At 40.8% G+C, this 19,908-nt stretch overlaps 1 protein-coding gene across 2 annotated transcripts in view; it reads left to right on the top strand.

Annotated features, from left to right (window-relative positions):
• Positions 1-19,908, top strand: part of LOC149167787 (F-box protein 7-like) — a 518,393-nt gene that overhangs the window by 237,853 nt on the left and 260,632 nt on the right. For both annotated transcript variants that reach the window (XM_089433153.1, XM_089433152.1), the window contains exon 6: positions 13,834-13,907. In XM_089433153.1, coding sequence (XP_089289279.1) covers positions 13,834-13,907 — 74 coding nt within the window. The remainder of the gene's footprint in view (positions 1-13,833; positions 13,908-19,908) is intronic.

Below are 19,908 nucleotides of genomic sequence, written 5' to 3'. Positions count from 1 at the left end.
TTTTATCGGTGTGCACTGAATGTTTCTGTCATGTCCCCATTTATATTCTTCTTCATAGTACAACCAGGGTGGATTTTGCATAGTTGGCCTTTCGTTTTGGCACGTTCCAACCACTTTCAGAAAACTGTGTTATCAGTGGGCTTGAGTCAATTAATTACGCTTAAGGTGGCATTCCGAGAGGAATACATGGCAGAACACCTTAGTGTAATAGCTTGTTGGAACCAAAATGAGAAGATCTACATGGTGGGATGGTTAGATGAGAGTTTCAATGACGTGGGGAGACATGATGACCAATTTATTATTTTCCCACATTAAAAAGAATATTTTAATTGAAATAAAATAGGGAAAAGTGCTCCATGATTAAAATAATAATAAAATAGAAGGTTCTAGAGGAGTCCATCAAATCTATAAAAGAGGAGGAGGGGACCATTGGAGGACATCTTGGATTTTGATATTGTTTGTTGTATGAGAGGTTGAGAACTCAGTTCTCTACTCCATTGGTAGCCCTAGGATGGAAACCCTCAGGTGATTTAGTGAGATTGGGTTAGTACCCATCTCCCCTTGGTGAGTTCATCCAGAATTCACAAGAGAGCTTAGCAGTGGCAGTTTGGTTGAGTTTTGGTGGAGGGCCTGTGCAGCATTGGAGCATATCCTTGAGGCCAATTCTATCTCAGTTATCTCAACAATTTTTGTTATTCCAACGTGTAAAACTCCCGTTTATACATTATAATAAAAGTTGAGATTATTTCTGCTCATTGTTTGATTGATTTGCATGCATTCTCTTGTTCTAATTTACATGGCAATCTTCTGTTTATGAACGGAAAATTTATCCGAAGTATTTATGAGTTGAAATTTTGAGATACCAGCAAACTGTTCCAATTGGGACATTACAGTGGTATCAAAGCCTTGGTCTTGACTCAGTGTGCGGGTTTTCAGTTTCCAGTTGCAACGATTTTTGTCAGAGGGTTTTGCCAAAGAAATCAAAGACCTAGTTTCTGCGGCAGAATGAGGATTTATTAAAAGGGCTTGACAAATTATCTTATTTAATGAGCAACAAAATTTCTGGTAAAATGTTGCAAGTATAATAGATTCGACAAACTCGTCCGATATTAAAATTCAACAAAAAGAAGGGGCTAGTTATTCTTCTAATCAAGCCGCAGAGAAGAACTATTTTGAGTCTTCGAAGAATTTATTTGAGAAAAGGATAGTTGGTTCCAGGCCTGAAGCAATCTTTCAAGAAGAGCTGAGATTATTCCTGTTCATCGGCAACCGTCGAGCAAAAGGGTGGAGAGTATTATCTTACTTCCGGTTTGATTTCGAGCCCAACCAACTACAGGGATGAGGAGCGTATTGAAGAAGACCGAGTCGCATTTTGTTGGAGCAAGAACAGAGGACCACTTTCTGAATCTTCAGCTGAGCCGAATTTAATATTTTCTGAGCAAGTCGCAAGGGAGATTGAATTTCTGGTGCCTTTAGACAAGTTTTGGAGCCCAAAACAGAGCTTGAATCCCTTTAAGGCTAGCAATCTCTTGAGCGTATAACTGGAGGATGTATTTCCGGTTCACTATAGCTGCTGTTCATTACTTTAATTTCTGAGCTTGCATAAAGGCATATTTTAAGGCTGTGCTAAGGGAAGGAACCCTCCACTATTCTTAATCATTGAACAATCAAACAAAGAGAGATCACGCTCTACAATGCACCTGGGTTTTCACTTACAACACTCAATTCTACTTCTGTAGCTGATTCGAGGCATCTAGACCAAGACTGGAGTGGAGACAAGCATTCCGGGGCAAAGTTATATCAAGTTCACTGTTTCTTGGAAATCTGTGCTTTATAATATTAGTGCATATGGTTGTATGCTAGTAAACTCATTGTTGCTATAAGTAGTATAAATTTACTTGGAGGTTTGTTTGGTATGTATTGTAAACAACAACAAAAAAAAATCACCTACAGCAAGCTTGTCAAACAATTATTTGACAAAATTTCTTAGAAACAATTTATCAAACACTCTCAAAAAATTAGTGGCAGAACATAGAGGGGTTACCATGGACAGATTCCTGTAGTTTATGAAATAAAGGGGGGGCTTGTTTCTTGAAGATTATTCCTGCTGAAGATTTTTCACCATATGCAAGTCAGAGAGGTACTCTATTGTATGTTGATGTCTTGCTGTTCCTAAATGATAGGGTACTTAGAGCACCTCTTAAATCAACACAACAGTGCATTAGTAGACTGCAATCTGAACTAGAAACCCAAACTAAACAACAAACCTTTCTCAAGAGAGGTCTATGCCATTCTTCAGAAAGAACAACCAGAAGATGTGCAGAAGGGCCAGGAAATAGGACGCAAGATTTTCGCCCTTGGAACAGATTTGAAACACATGAGGGTCACATGGAAAGCACTCTTCAAACTTGATGAACTTGACACCCTCCTTTCCAAAGTGAGTCAGTTAGAAGGTAAGAAATTAATTTGGGCTCTAAGACCAGCTATGCTTGCTCTCATACAACCCAAGTTCTTGGAGGAACCTTGTGAAGGGATTAGGCTTCCAGCTGCATCTTGTCTTAGTCACATCATGAGAATGACTACACCTATACCTCCTTTCAAAGATAAGTTATGAGGAGAATTTTTAGGCTGATAGTAGGGGCCTTGTAGGACTTGGATAATAGTGAGAGCTCTACCTTTGGGAAAAAGCTTGAGATTTTAGGAGTTATGGCTATGACTAGGACTTATGAAATAATGTTTGATCTTAAGTGTGATGATCTTATCTTGCAGATGTTCCAAATTCCAATGCTTCTTCAGCATTAGGAAACATCATTCTGACACAGTCATAACACACATCCAGTCCATCTTGTCATCATGTATGAGAGGTTGTGATGCCTTTTGTCGGGAATTGCAGTCTCAATTGTTGTTTGTTTGGAGGAGAGAGCAATTGGTCTCACCTGCTACTTATGAGCTAGCTGAAAGGCTGGTTGAGCAGAACAGTGGGTTGTTCAGGAGACAGTTGACCAGGGAGGAGTTGCTCAGGTTTGGTGGATCACGCAACAAGAATGAGTTGAGGGGGAAGGGACTTTGCTTCATCTGCAAAGGACCTTGGGGACCTGACCACTCATGTTTGGGTGATGCTAAGGAGGTAACAAAGGTGGAGCAGGAGGAGATTCCTTCTGACTTTCAGGGTGAGGACGCTTCCTTGGACGAGTCCATGGGTTCATACGATGATACCTTTGCAGAGCACGAGCAGTGATGTGGAGTTGATGTCAGTAGCCCATATGTGCATCCATGTGTGGTAGAGGAGTATGTCAAGCAGCTAATTGTTCCCATGAGGGAAGCAGATCTGGGCGCAAATGAGCGACTGATGATTCGGCATAGGAAGCACATAGAGGAGCATGAGACAGATGACACACACAGTGTGCGGGATGGGACAATGTTGGAGAGTCAGCTGGTGGCTCATGTTGAGCCCATGATGGACGATGAGCAAACACCCTTGGGGCCAGCCATTGGAGTGGAGTAGACGATGTGTAGGCAACTTCTAGGGAGGTAGTATTTGCAGACACTTGTCCACAAGATATGTTGGAGATTGATAGGGTAGTCTTGCAGGAGGCTAATAGATGACAGGAGCTATTGGAGATGGTGGTGCATCCATCTTTGGGCCGACCCACTAATGAGGTGCGGGTAGATGCACGGGCAGCTGGCAGAGTTGCAGGACTTTCTGGGAGCAACCCTCTCCAGGAGTATATAGATAGGGCTTGCAGCACAGTGTGCCCACTTCTTCCCATTAGAGGGAGGAAGGAAGAATTTCTCGGACATGTTTTGATTGACCGGGTAGAGCCCCAAGAGTTGAGCATGGACTAGTTTTACCATAGTAGACATATCCCTTGCACAAGTGTCCATACATTAGATTGGCGGGAGATCATGACTTGGTATCCTTTTAATGGAGTATCAACCTTAGTTTGGGGAACAGTACAATAGGGGCACTTAGATGAGGAGGTAACTATATGTTTCAGTGAGCAGTGGGAGGTGGACCGACAGTTCACCAGTGTTTCCATAGCATTAGCCCTGCATCAGCAGAGTGGGGATGACCTTGGCCTAACCCGAGGTTGGATTGGAGAGAGGTGATGAGCTGGTACATAGTTGTTGGGGTAGCATTCACAGTCGGAGCTATAGCACAACAGGAACCATGAGCATTGATGCTCCTTCTTGGTGACATTGGGGTCTAGGTGGACCTACTAGTAGCAGGTTGAGTCAGAGATGGATATCAGATCCAGGTATTGGAGGATCTAGTCATGTTTCAATAGCTTGGAGGCGTGACGTGGACCAATGGTTCGTATGGGATCCAGGCATTGAGTCTCAGTTGCGTCGGGCCACCAGATTGGTCCACAGGTTTGGATTGCTTGAGGGCTAGCAATCTTGGGGCGGGAGGACTGTCATGTCCCCATTTATATTCTTCTTCGTAGTATAGCCAAGGTGGATTTCCAGGGCAGGGGATGGCCGGTCCGTGGAGCAGGTTATGTCATCAAGGGTCCTGATGGAGTTTTGAGGAGTTTCTATGAGGTCCAACGACAATTCGCTTGGCATATTCCATCATCCACACAGTTGGCCTTTTGTTCCGGCACATTCCGACCACTTTCAGAAAACTGAGTTATTAGTGGGCTTGAGTCAATTAATTACGCTTAAGGTGGCATTTCGAGAGGAATACATGGCAGAACACCTTAGTGTAATAGCTTGTTGGAACCAGAACGAGAAGATCTACATGATGGGATGGTTAGATGAGAGTTTTAGTGCCCTGGGGAAACATGATGACCAATTTACCATTTTCCCACATTAAGAAGAATATTTTAATTGAAATAAAAGAGGAAAAAGTGCTCCATGATTAAAATAATAATAAAATAGAAGGTTCTAGGGGAGTCCATCAAATCTAGAAAAGAGGAGGAGGGGACCATTGGAGGACATATTGGATTTTGATATTGTTTCTTGTATGAGAGGTTGAGAACCCGGTTCTCTACTCCATTGGTAGCCCCAGGACGGAAACCCTCGAGTGATTTAGTGAGATTGGACAAGTATCCATTTCCCCCTGGTGAGTTCATCCAGAATTCATAGGAGAGCTTAGCAGTGGCAATTTGGTTCAGTTTTGGTGGAGGGCTCGTGCAACATTGGAGTAGATCCTTGAGGCCAGTTCTATCTTAGTTATCTCAATTATTTTTGTTATTTCAGCATGTAAAACCCCAATTTATATATTATAATAAAAGATGAGGTTATTTCTGCTCATTGTATGATTGATTTGAATGCATTCTCTTGTTCTAATTTACATGGAAATCTTCTGTTTATGAATGGAAAATTTATCTGAATTATTTATGAGTTGAAATTTTGAGATAACCCTAAACTATCCTATTGGAACATTACAATTTCAATTTTATGGTGTTGTTTTTATTATTTGCTTTGCATAACACTATTTTTCGTAGTTTGGAACATTACAATTTGTTGTATCCTCACCACGTCATTCTAGGTGACCGCCATGTTGTTTAATTCTAATCTTGCCCATAGGCTGAGCCACGATTATGGCTCTGATACCACTGTAATGTTCCAAACTAGGAAAAATAGTGCTATGCAAAGCAAACAATAAAAACAACACCATGAAATTGAAACATTCAGTGCACACCCATAAAAAGTCCAGGAATAACCAATTACTGAGCCATTTTATTATAAACTAGGAGGAAAGTACAATAATGTGGAAGTGGTGCACCTGGGCTTGTCTCAGTGGCAAGCATGATCAAGCCTAGGTGGTAATATGTCAAGCCCAGATGGCACAAATAACTGTTGCAATGATGCCTTGTGTTGCCCTTTTGAAACTGTGTTGTTTGCCGCAAGATGCTGCTGGAAACCCTACCTTCGGTGCTTAGAAAATTACAGGAAATTGACCCTGGGCTCTCCACCAAAGACCTAGAATAACCCATGAAGGAATTGGCCAAATGTTGACCTCAGAATTTTGGCCCAAATTCCCCTTAGCTCCTCTAACTGCTAGTTGAGTTGGGACCCTTGTTTGACCCCTTAGATTTGCCCAAAAAATTCTATAAAATTAGGAGTGTGATCCTTGCCCAAAACCCAGAAAAACTTAGAAAGGGTTTCCCTTGGTTCCAACTTTCAAAAATTGACCCTTCATAGCTTGGCCCTCCAATTTTGAATTTTGTTGCTGTGACTGATCTTGTCAATCTCTGCTCTCCTAACTCCAACAATCTTCCTCAAATGGCCCTCCAAATGAACTCCTACTTCTCCAGACTAGCTCCAGCTCTACAATTCCTTCCTCCAACTCCCACGTAAGCCTAGTGATGGTTCTCTGCGCAGGCCCAGGTGAATGTAAATCAAAATGCTCCAATGCAACAAGCTCTTGCTCCAAAACTCTCCTGAAAGGTTGATCCTCCACTGTAGCTCCAATGCCCAAACTCAGCTGGCAGTTGTTGCCTGGATGAACCCACAAGCAACACCTGCATGTTCCCCTTCTGCGTCCTCCAGAAACAAGCACTAGCTAAGACAAATGCTGAATGATGTGACTGTGGAACTCCACCGGCTCTCCTCCAAGGTAGTACATGTGAAAATTTGTAAACTGAAATTCTACTACTGCAGCAACTGATTTATTTCACCTACTTATTATTCACAAAAAGTTATTTATGAAAACCCTTCAGTAAATATTAAAATAAATTCTACTGCAGTTATCACACAATTATCCAGAGAAAAAATACATGCACAAGAACCAATCACATCAACACAATTATTTTTGGACAGTTGTCCCCAGAAAAAACCGATGTGGTAAAACCGGTGCAGTAGATGAGGGCTTTATTAATCTTCAACAACAATTGCTTTTACAAGGAATGATTTTATAGAGAAACTGAAAGAAAACACCTGAGACTTTCCCTTTGAGACCTTCTGACACTTTGGAGACCCTGCTCCCACTTCTGTGTCACCCCTGCGTCACTCTGTGTGGCCCAACGTGGCTCTGTGTCCCTTTGTGTCAACCTGCGTAGGCTATGCGTCACTCCTCTGGACTGCGTCTCTCTCTGCTCTGTCTACCATTGTCACTACATCACCTCCTCCTTTGTCACTGCCTGTTGCTGATGCCCTCCTCTTCCTCCACCTTGCAACTCTCCCTCTGAAATCGATCTCCTCTACTTGAGAATCGATTTTCCTTGAGATACTGAGTATCTGCCGGTGTGTCTCCAAATGATCCTCAAGTCTTCTCTTATACTTTTCCTGTTGACGAATCAACGGTCGAGATTAAGTCCCTAATCAATGGCTAAGATTAAAACAGACTTGATCCTCGTCTCTTAGAAGCTTCTCACCCTTATCTTTATTAATACACATTAATATTTTTATTTTCCTAAGTTTAGACTTAGGAACCGATTAGAAATATTAATTATTTTAATAAATCCTCATCCGGGTAGAATTTCTCAAAATGATTTCTGGGTCTTGGAGATCTCATGTACCTTAGCCTCTCCTCCAAATTTCAAGGCTAGAGCACATCCGATGCTACCAAAAATCAATAGTACGAATTGCTTTCCTAGGGTGGCACTCGATGTCTACTGAAACAAGGGTTGAGATCTCTGCTCGGAGACACTCATGTGCTAAACAACACAGTAATCCGGTTAAGTAGCTCGAGCAACTAAGGTTGAGTTCAATATGTCAAAAAGATACCAAATGAGGTTGAGCCTCCTCTATTTATAATTTGTGGGCCTCTTTTCCCATGTGGGCCCCCTCCAACTAGCAATTCAACTTTCCCTCCTTAGTCATTCGAACTTTCCTCTAAGGTGGTGTGTATTTCCTCATGTGGGTGGCCCCCATGCTATGCCAACAAAACATTTCGGCCCCTTTTCCCTTCCTAAGTCTTTTCCAAAAATCACATAGGTCCCATGGCCTCCAAAATTTCAAAATTATAGAATAAATAAACTTGTAAGAATTTAATTTCGGAAGCGACATTACAAAAACCCCAGAGAGGTTGCATAGTCCATTTCCTAAGTGAGCAATTTTTCGTGGAAAAATAAATCTCTGAGTGAGTCGACAACGAATAAAAGTTTCTGGATCGAGATTTGTCAGAGGCAAAGTGAGCAACACAACAGTTTCCACGCAGAGCAACGAATTTAGTGTTAGGAAGGAAATAACACAAAAAATTATTGATAATCAAGAAGCCTCAGAATTATCTTCCAGATTGGAAGATGAGTTTGCATGTCTTTCAAGATCGACTTCTGCTCGTATCTGGTATATTGATAACGGAGCTTCATCTCACATGACTAGAGTAAGGGAATATTTCTCGAGCTATCAAGAGGAACAAATGGACTTCCAGATCACTATGGGCAACAAAACTAAGTGTATTATCGTAGGGAGAGGCACCATAGATTTTTAGACGGAAACAGGAACTAGTACTAGCGCCACGAATGTACTGCATGTGCTAGGATTGGGCATGAACCTAATTTCAGTGTCCCAGTTGCAGGACAAGGGATACGATGTATACTTTGTGGGAAGGAAAGTATATGTCAAGCATCCTACCTGGAAGAAGGTGAGACAGATTGGAGTTCGAAGCAACATGCTATATAGATTGCAGATCGATTCTCCAATGGCACTGATAGGCAGTGATAACAACAGTAGAAAGGAGCTGAATGAACTATGGCACAGGAGGATGGGACACTTGCACCATGGAGCACTCAGGATTCTCAGAGAGACTGTGATAGGAGTTCCAGCTCATAGCACTGAGCACGATGATCTATACTGAGGATGTGTACTTGGAAAGTACGCAAAAGCAGCGATTCCCAGAAGTGAAAATAGAGAAAGGGTGTTGTTTCAATGAGTTGCAACACTAGAACACATTCTTCGCTAAGAGGGAGTGTTGATTTTTGTAGCATCAGATGTGTTCTAGCCACGAAATTTTGTGGAGAGGCTAGAATATATGTATTCTCCAAAACCCAGAAATCGTTTCTGGAAATTCCACACAGAGACGACTTAATTAAAATAATTAACTTTTTAAAATGATTTCCTAAGTCTAAACTTAGGAAATCTGGTTAATTAAAGGGTATTAATTAATTCATGGTGAGAATCTTCTACAAGAAGACATGGATTGACTTCTAGTTAATCTTAGCTATTGATTATGTTTTAATCTTGGTCGTTGGTGCTCCAATAGAAGATTATAAGAAGAAGTCGATGGGTAGATGGAGAATGCACCAGGACAGGTACTCAGATGCTCAAGCAGATCCATTTTCTCAGTGGTTAAAGTTTGGGAAGAGAAAATCGATTTAGAGAGTGAGTGGGAGAGAGAGGGCATCAACATAGTCTGAGAGTGCAGGATGAATTTGAAGGAGGCAACACAGAGGAGGGATGCAAGTCAGAGCAACAGAAGGGTTGACGCAAGGCCCATGCAATCACTGCGTAGAGTAACGTAGAAGGGCCAGCGAAAGAGGCAGGAGGTCATCTTTGGGGTCAGAAAATTGTTGTGGAGTGTGAGAAATTCACCAGTAAATTTCTCTCAGTGACTCTTCCTCTATTTTGTCTTGTACATAAATTATTGCTGAAGATTAATAAAAGAAACCCTCATCTACTGCACCGGTTTTCCCACATTGGGTTTTTCCGGGGACAATTGTCCAAAAAAACTGTCACTGTGGTTATATGTCTGCAAGTATTTTCCTTGTATTTATTTTCTGCAGAATTTTATTTGTGAAGGCTGTAGTGTATGTATTTTGATATTTGCCATAGAAAACTGCAATTTTTTTTTTAAGTAATTTAACAATAGAATAAATATTATCAGTTACTGTAGGAGGATTCGGGATCATCGAATTTTCACAACCCACACCTTGGGTTAGGCCTGGAATGATGCCCTGAACATTGATGCAGCTAAAAAGAAAGAAAAAGCATAATTGACGACATTCAACATGAAAATGTACCACAAAATGCAAAAGATGGCTAAGAGAAACACATTTAGCACGTGGGCAAAAGCCAATAAATGAGTTTTACTCCATCATCATGGCCATCGCCTTGGTTCCTACAGGTTCTATGAGCCTCCTTCATCATATAGGAACCCATGATTGTTGCAACCCCTGGTGGGCCATGAATCACCGTACCTTAAAAGGGGGTATCTACTGTTATATCTCACACATCATGCTCTTACCCCTTAAGCCATGAGCAGTTAATCAAAGAAAAATCATGAAAAGGAAAAAGGCATATAAAAAAGGGTGGAAAAATCAAGGCCGGGGCACCTCAAGTACCACGATTGCTACCTCATATACATTATATACCCAAGTGTGGGCTTCCCTTTTATTAGCTACCCTTGTACCCCAGCATGTGGCCCAAGGCTGCCCCTTCTCATCCCCTACTTCATTCACCTCTCTATCACATACCACCACCTTTTAAAGGATGTACCTTGAACATATTATCCCCTTTAGAAGTAGAAACCACCTAATAGGATACTTGGTTAACCCCATTTGGAGTTTGGAGACATTAGCACATGCCAAAGCCCATTATGGAAGGGCAGGCCATTATGAAGTCCCCACCTGTGGTCCATGGTTTGTAAGCTCTTTTACTTGATTTCTCTAATGACTTGTTGTACTGGAAGGCTAGGGGATGCATTGGATCTTATGCAGGATTGCAGATGGTCTCCATCTTGGGTTTGGTCTCCCTATACGGGGTCCTAACCCTCCAAAGGGCTACATTGGCACATGTAGGGTGTGTGTTCAGAGCCATGGGCCTTCATGGATCCTCGAGGATGTTCAAAGATTACTCGAGATTCACCTATTGGACGAGGAAGACGCACCTGGTTCACCTTTGCCTAACCAACCCCATAGATGTACCATGCACTTGGCAGCTGACCCAGGATTTGTAGGATGATGTGGCATCACCTACACCACCATCGGAGCCCTTACAGATGATCTACAGGCATCTTCAATTCATTTGAAGACCCATGAGGTTATTATTGTGCCCCCTACATCCACTAGGAGCACCATAGGTTTATTGTTTGGAGAACAAGGGGCCAACCCCTTGTGCATCACTTTTGAGGGTCCTATTTATTCTTCATTATGGTACCTATGTACCTCATCATGCCTCTTGGAGGGCCCTACGACATGTATTATTTATCATTTGACCTCTTAAGAGGCTTATTATTTCATTTGTGAGCTAGTTTGGTGGGCTTGTCACCAAAGGTCAGGTTATTAGCATATTATTTTATTTTTGGGGCTTATGTAAGAGATTAATTCAAACTCCTCATTAGATGAGTTCATTCTCTCACCATCACTTTGGATTGGATCTCTCTTCTCTTTAGAGAATTCCACACTTTTTCCAGGTTGAAGAATTGGAGCATGGATGAATTTTGATGTTTGGATTGGAGTATTTTTTATCTTGGAGTTTTTTTTTTTTTTTTTAATTTTGATGGTTGGATATGTTCTATTACATGTAAGTACACACTTTTAATCCTGTTCTTGTTTTACTTTTGTCACATACATTGAATGGGATTTTGGCTATAATAAGGCTAATTGTTGCATTGCATAATCGCAAATTTGTGGAATTATTGTTTCTTTATAACATCTCTCAATGCTTGGGCCATGTATGTGAATTAAATCTCCTAGGGGTAATTCCACCGGGGAATTGATTTCGATAAGCTCTCTCCTTTGCTAAGCGAAGTATAAAAGTTTTGAGGTCTCTTCCTCTTGCCCTAAAGGTTGAGCGAAGAATTCCTTAAAGCCTCCTTGACTGAAATACAAAGTCCTTTCTCATCATTATCCTAGACTCCATTCTCCCCAAGTATTAAGGCACTGATCCTCCAATAGGTGGTGACTCAACGAATATCTTTCTTCACTTTCCCCTCCCTCTTTTAGGTTTAGCTAAGGTGGGTCACCTAGGGCATCATTTTCCCGACCAAATAGCCCAAGAAAAAGTTCGATCTCCTAGCCTCTCCTGCACTGGTGTGTCCTCAAGGCCTCCTCCAATTTTGAGGCTATTTCGATGGTGGAGTTGTGAGATAACCCAAGCCCTGGCTCCAAGATCAAACCTTGCCCTAGTGTTCCTAAGGCTAGTGCTTCATAGGATCAATTTGACACCTTTAAGTGAAAATTCTTGCTTTGATCCTTTCTGCCTCCTTGTCTGGGTTAAGAACATCATTGGTTGCTAGATTCTTCTCCCTTAACCTAGGTTGGGTCCACTTGGTCCCGTGTGGTCCCACACTTTTGAAAAGTCAAAGGTTCAAGAACCATTCGAGAAGTCAAGTCCAATAAGGATTCTAGGATTGGGAAATTCCTTCATAAGGCATATTCCTCTAACCTAACCCTCAAATCCTCACGCTAGAAATCTTTGCACCTTGCTTAACGAGCAAGAAAGCTTTATTCTTAAAACCCTTCTAGGAAGAGGATTATTAGGGTCATTTCACATCCATTGATTGATTCATCCTTCACAAGTGACCCCCTATATAATGGGTACCCTCCCATCAGTGAAAATCCGTAAAGACCAAGGAGGCTTAGCTGAGGTGACAGTGGGCTAAGCCTCCATCGTTGCCCTTTGATCTAGTAGTTGTCCCTTTAGGAGTCCCTTTCATGCCCCTTGTTGGTTTGAGCGGTAATAGGGACTAACCCCCATAGCCTGCTGTTGGGAGACAACTAGAGCGGAGTGGGCGGGGATCAAAGTGATAGCCCCCATCCTGAGTCGTTATTGCACCGTGCCTGTACAATTTGAGCGACAACAAGACTCTCCTCCAGCCCCGAGATCTTGGACGTTGAGTCTTGATGCTAGGATATTGACTTGGGGAGATGATGTACCCTTGAGATGACAAGCTGCTTGTAAGCTAACAATGTACCTTCTTGATGTACGTTGCATTTATCTTGATTGTGATTGATGGTATTGATAACTTGGGACACCTTTATAGGGGTAGATGCACCTTCTACCTTGATGATGTCATGTCCTAGCTTGATGACATCATCCTAGCACCCTATTTGATGAGGATGTGGGCTTATGAAGGCTATTTTGGTGATGTGGCACCTCATTTAGATGGAGAAGCGTGACCTATGGTATAAGCTATACCCCTTGAGATATTCAGTGTACCTTTACATAGAGAGACATACCTTTTGGATGATGTTATCACCCTTGGAAGGCACTCATATTGTATTTCCTGCTGTTATTTTCGATTACTTCTGTACTTGCAATAAGTGTCATTTTGGACATGGGCACACTGTGTTTTCACTAGACAGAATAGAAATATAATGGTGGCATCAAATAAGTTGCTTTGCTCCTTAGATATTCCATAATGGGCTCTTGAGGACTTGCAGGTCGATATGCTGGTTTTATAGGTTGTTTACTAGGCTTCTAATTCTTTTATTTGGTGTTTGAAGAGTTGTTGCATTCCTACATGTTGAGACATAAAAGCTGAGATAAAGCTGTAATTCTTGTGAAATGAAATGTGACATACTGTCTTGTGCTTAACTGCCTTCTTATGGTCTTTTGCAAAATGTTACTGGTTTTCGTATCAGTTAGTCACCTAATTCTTTATTGCCAAGGACAAATCGCAAATATGTGTTCATTAGTTTGGCCAGATAGATATAAGTTAAATTTTATTTTTTTGATCTCCCTTCTATCATAATAAACCATAAAAGAAAAAAGTGATAAATCGGTAATTCCTTTTTCTTATCTTTGTCATTTCTTCTTTTTATTTCCAATTATGATTCAGCCAAAGAAAAATAAATCAGTGTGGTAGTAATTCTATGCTTCCATGGAGCACTTTCATGTTAACTGCTTTCTATTTGATCTAAAGATCATTGGCTTTTATTTGTTACTTGAAATATATTAGATTTTTACTACTGCAATTGACTGTCTACAGTGTAATTTCAGGACTGTATGTTAGTCGAAACACCTATATTCGTGCCGGAATTGCAGAATGGAAAACCACCAATCCAGTGCATTTGGTAGGATATTACACTCTTGCCACTTCTCTTCTGCTTATTGTTTTAGTTGTAACTTGTAACTAATTTATATCTGCCAAATGATCAATCTAAGTTGATGCCAATTTTCATACCCAGTTATTGATTGGAAGATCATTGGAATTACAGCTGCCAGAAAAGACAGATGTAATCAGTATCACAAATGAAAAAATGAAATCATCAGATGTTCAAGTTCCATGGCAGAAAATCTTTTAATTGAAGAGTTATAGTAGATCTTAAGGTATTCTAAATAAATTGGTAAAATTTGAAGCAGTGCAATTATCTGCAGAACAGTGAGCATCAATAATTTGACATATATGCATGTATTCAAAAGTTCTTAAGAACATCTAACCATCCAATGTCAGAATACAAAGTTATACAGTCCAATTAGATATATGGTTTATCTTATAAATCACTAGAAAGCCACACCCAACTGATCAACTCCAAGTGGAGCTGGCATTCTTGCATATCGAATATTAGTGAATATAGATAGTAGCATTTCTAAACCTTGAGGATCTTATTGGTTTTCATGTGCAAATGTTTACTAATAGATTGGTTCTCTATGCTCTTCCCCAACTGTTTTAGTTCCAAAGGGAGATGGGACATGGAAATGTGCTTAAATTATGGGGCTCTGAAGAAATATCCATAAATAATTAGTATTTTTTATCTTGTGGTGCCCCTTCAGGATAACTACCCTAGAGACACACTGCCAAGGGTGATGTATTGTAATATTTTTAATGGAAATTTACAATGATAAACAAAGCAAACATAGTAAAAACATATACAAAAATTTACAGCACATCAAACAACCAAAAATCTCCATAACCTACGCTTTGCTGAGCCATTTTATTAATATAATCGTTGGGTACAAAGGTAAAATCAGAAAGCATGCACCCGGGCTTGCTCAACGCAAACTAACAATATCTAGGTGATGAAATCAGCTGCTCCAACATGCAATATGGCTGTCCCCGACAAACTCTACGCTGTCCCAGTGAAAACTGCATTGCTGGCTGCAAATAACCCTGGCCTATCCACCAGTAACCCACAAAAACCCGTGAAGGAATTGGCCACATGTTGACCTCAGAATTTTGGCCAGAATTTCTCCTATCTCCTTTAGCTGCTGGCTGAATTGGGACCCCTTTTTGACGCTTCAATTCTGCCTAGAAAATTCGGCCAAATAATTTTTGAGGTTCTTGTCAAAAACCTAGAAAAACCCAGAAAGTTTGTCCTAGTTTTGACGCTCCAAAATTGACCCCAAATACTTGGCCCTCCTCCACAAGCAAATGATGTAACCTGTAGAAAATGCTGGAAAAAGCCCCAAAACACTTCCCTGGACTCAACCTCAAATTTTAGGTCCAAACTCCTTTCACTCCTCTGTTGAGAAATCTAGGATATTAGCATTAGGTGATTTCTCTTCAATTAGTGATTGCTTGTTGTTGATTTGGGGTAGTATTAGATGTGCTCTAGCCATGAAAATTGGTGGAGAGGCTAAAGCACATCAGATCTCCAAGACTTAGAAATGGTTTGGACAGATTGTACCCGGTTTGGAAGATATTAAAATAATTAATATTTTTAATGGAGTTCCTAAGTCTAAACTTAGGAAAAATAAAATATTAATGGGTATTAATATAAAACTGGGTTAGAAGGTTCCAAAAGTCATGGATCAAGCCAAATCTAATCTTAGCCATTGATTAGAGATTTAATCTTAGCGGTTGAAGGACCAACAGGAAGTTGGAAAACACACCATAGTGATCAATTATTCATTTTGCTAGAGTGGGGTTGCTAAGCAAAAGTGAATCAGTGATCAGCAACGAGGGGTAGAGACAGTACTGAGAGACCAGAGCAGAAGCAGGGAGAGTGAGAGTAGCAGCCAGTTCAGGTCACGCAGAGCCCAGCAGAGATAGCGCAGAGGCCAGAGGGACTGCGTCATTTACGTAGAGGTTGCTGGAGTGATCCAGAGGGTCCCAGAGGCTGCGCAATGCCTCAGAGAGATGGCACAAAGGCCAAAAGGGCCAGCGCTGAGCTTCAGAGTCGCCGAAGAGGGTTTCGTGGGACAGGTTTTCTGAATACTTGTTTCCGAATATAGAGGTATTGTTGCCGTGTATTTTTCTCTATTGGGTGAGCCAGTTAGGCACCCAGTTGTACTCAAGGAAATACTGCATAATAATAAACCCTCAGAATAGTTGCACCGGTTTTCCCGCATTGGGTTTTTCCGAGGACATTTGTCCAAAAATAACGGTGTCACTTGTGTGTTTGTTTTCTTTCAGCTGATGATCTGTAGATGTTGTGACTGTATTGTGTTTATTTCAGTATTTAAATGTTTTAAATAACTTGTTCAGAATTTACAAGTAGAAGAAATAAACCAACAGAATACAGATTAATTTTCTAATGGATAGACTTAGAAAATTCAACATTTGTGAATGCTTTTTACTTCTTTAGATTAGTAGCTTCTTCTTCTTAGTTTATTGGTGTTTTTCTTCATCAAACAGTAACGAATGCATGAACATAAATAGACAAGAGACACTGAATGTAGGCTATTAGCCAAGGCCAAAACCCCACTCTTTGAGATGAAAACCCGCACAAATTCTTCTTATAGAGATTCCAATTGACGAATACCAAGACCAAGACCCTTGACCTAGTAGCCTCTCCAAGACCAAGACACATGTCCTCTTCCATTTTCTCGTTCACTCTTTCTCGGTTCCTTCTACTTCAGATTTCACACCATTTGTGATCATTGTGTTTGTCAAAGATATCAAACTTCTCCTCCAACAGTGACACCAAATTCTGAAGACATATTGCTGAACCATATTCGCTGCCCTGCCCTTTGAGACACCACCGAGACCTTCTTCCTTGTAACAACAACGAGATCTTGTCACACACATGTGACCTTCCTCTTGTGCAACACCGAACATAAGAAACCCTTGTCACTGTAATTCTGACTTTTGTTCCTTTTCTTGTCACTGTAACATCCATCCGAACTTAGACAACGATCCGAACTATTGTTGACTATGATTATCCCTAAACAAAACCTCGCAGTCCCTTCTCCTTCCTATGAGTGCATTGAACTTATCCATGCTATTGTCTACTTGAAATCACAGAGATATTTGAACTGTGCCCTTCCACTGTCCATTCGAAACGCGAAATTTTGTCTCTATCACCCGAAAAACTCAGAGAAGGATATCTGAAATTCTATATCTATGGACTGGGCCAAGGTTGCTATTTATGATGGTCTGTTCGTCATATTAAGGCGACATGTACTTATGAATAGGTGTGTCACCATAATGGAAAGCCGACATGAGTTTGTCACCTTATCTTGAAGCTGACATGAAGAGAGGACTTTGCGCTTGTCGTTGGAGGGCTATATAGACTCGTATACAATTGGCACATGCTCAAGAAGAGCTCTTCATACATGACATTGATTCTTTGACTTTAATGACAAATCCTAAAGCTCTCAATGGGAGCCATCTAAAATAAAATCCCTTGCTCGTGAAACCCATGAAGCAAGTCTTACAATAATAATTTTATTTTCTTCTTTTCATCACAGTTACATGTCATTATGAAGACTGAACCTAGTTACACTTTTCAACAATCCTTCTTAACTAGGGAGGACACTTTTCAACAATCCTTCTTAACTAGGGTGGTATTCATAATGGTACTTGGTCATTCTCAATCTAAATAATTTCTCATAAGAAGAATCGTATTGGTAACCCATCTAACTAGCATCATATCAACCAACATTGTCATATAGCAAAGCCTTGACTAACAATTCTATCCACATGATCAGAGCACAATGCTGGCGAGACCAATGATTCATAGATGTCATAATCATTGTCTCTCAAGGTACATACTCCACCTGGGTTTTCACAGAGTATGACCTACTTTGGACTATTCTTATCTTGGATAGTCAGTCTTCAAAGAATATCGTTCCGCGACTACTCTTATCTTGGATGCCCTATCTCATCCTCAAAGATTATCGAATGCTAGATGATTACCCAATCCTCCATTCTGTCTTCCCAGGTGAAGACCATAATGATGTGTCTATCTCTCCCTCTCAATTGGGGAGGACATATGAATTCCAATAATGGAATGTACTCATTCCTATAGAAGGAATGTACCTAAGCTCTCTCTTGGCTTAGGAATTTCCAAGTTTCTTCCAAGTAAGAAATTTGTTTTCAAGGTCCCTCTTAATTAGAGACCTACAACAACTCCTCAACCAGCTGCTTGAAGAGCTCCTTCCTTCGATGTCATGAATTTCTTTGTCAAGGAGTCTTCATCTTTTGTGGTTTCTTCATAGGGCACAAACCATCCATCACTTTCATCCATGGGTTAGTCATGTCATTATTTCTTTCATCAGAAAGTGATCCATTAGTCTTCATCTGGTCTTGCTTCATGTCATGCTGCCTTCTTCATGCCATATTTTCTGGAAGGATCTTACATCCTTCTATATGGTCATCTTGGAAGTCATCCACAATTATTCCCTTTGGCAGTCTTGCATAAGCTCATCCAAATATTTGTTCAAAAATAAAAAATGAACACTTAAATCAAAATTACCTTTGTGATAGTCTTTCTTCATGACATCTTCCAGTTTGCATCAGCGTCCTGCATACATGTTAAAATATCTCCCAAAGATATCCATTGTGAAGGGTCTCTATTAAAATTGGCAACTAGGGCCAAACTCCATGTGGGTCATCTTATTAATGGAAGTCGATATTTTTCTTGGATCCCTCTCATCAAGAGGTGTAGGATTGATCTAAAGATCATCCGATTTCGATAAGTATTCATGGATATATGAATTTATTTGTGTTATGGGAAAATTCGTCAAGGTCAGCCAGCAACCAAATAAGCCTCACTTGTGCTCAACATTTTAGTATAATAGAGGTGGCCTTCAAGTCATTTCAACACACTTGGGATCTCTTGCTCTCTACTTGTCTTTGGGTTTTAGTAGGAGGAGAGATCCTAAGGGATAACACTGCCCTAATCCAGAGGGCAGAAGCTGAAATTTCCGGGAACTGTCGGAACTACCGGGAACTGCGGGAACTGTCGGAATTGCCGAGAACAACCGGAACTGCCAGGAACAGCCGGAACTGTCGGAACTGCCGGGAACTGTCGGAACAGTCGAAACATCTGTCTTCGAAGGAGAGCAGCATGCAAAGGACAACTAATTAACATTGGGACAATTGTATGGTAGTTAGCAGCAAATACACCAAGCATGCAATGTTACAGCTAGCATGCAAGGGACAGCTAGCATGCAACAACAAGCATGTTAAGGACAACAAGCATGCTAGGGACAATAAGCAAGCAAGGGACAACAAGCAAGCAAGGTGCAGCCAACACATACATCAGTATGGCAACATGGTGCAGCAATGACACATAATGCAGTATAGTGATGGGTATAGTCATGATTAATGAAGCGTGATGAGATGTAGCACAGTGATGATGGTTGCAGCATGGTGTAGCGCGGTGAGGTGCATCATGATGACGAAATGCAGCACAACGATAGGTGAAGGAGTCACCTCGGAGAATTAGTGGAAGCAGCGTGTCTTCAACTGATCTCATGTATCATCTTCTTAGAGATGATCTATGCTCTTATCTAGATAAGTCAAATTGTTGACTTCTGTTGTAAACGTACTATCTCTCTTCTTTGCTGAACTATTGAAGAACATATAAGAAGAATTGATCAAGGGTTTCCCCACATTGGGGTTTGTCCCTGGCTGGCGCCACATCTTGTGTCCTCTTGTCTTGGCTTGTCTTCTGCGATTTATGTTTATGTTCTATCTAGAGTTTACTTTAATGCTGATGTGATTGCTAATCTGGAAAAGATATTGAGCTAACTGTGAAAATTGAAATAAATTGCTCTAAGCATAGAACATACCTAAAATTAACAGTCTCCATCTTTTCTAGACTTCCATTAGAGTCTTCATATCTTTCCGAAAGATTTCATAGTCAAATCTTATTGGTCTTCCAGATGTTGATTGCCTTTACCATG

Source organism: Pinus tabuliformis, chromosome 5_1, assembly GCF_031772625.1.
Source record: "Pinus tabuliformis cultivar Carrire ecotype Pingquan chromosome 5_1, CPIR1, whole genome shotgun sequence".
NCBI lineage: Eukaryota > Viridiplantae > Streptophyta > Pinopsida > Pinales > Pinaceae > Pinus > Pinus tabuliformis.
Note: the sequence above shows the minus strand (reverse complement) of the source record. Positions and strands in the feature narration are given on the sequence as shown.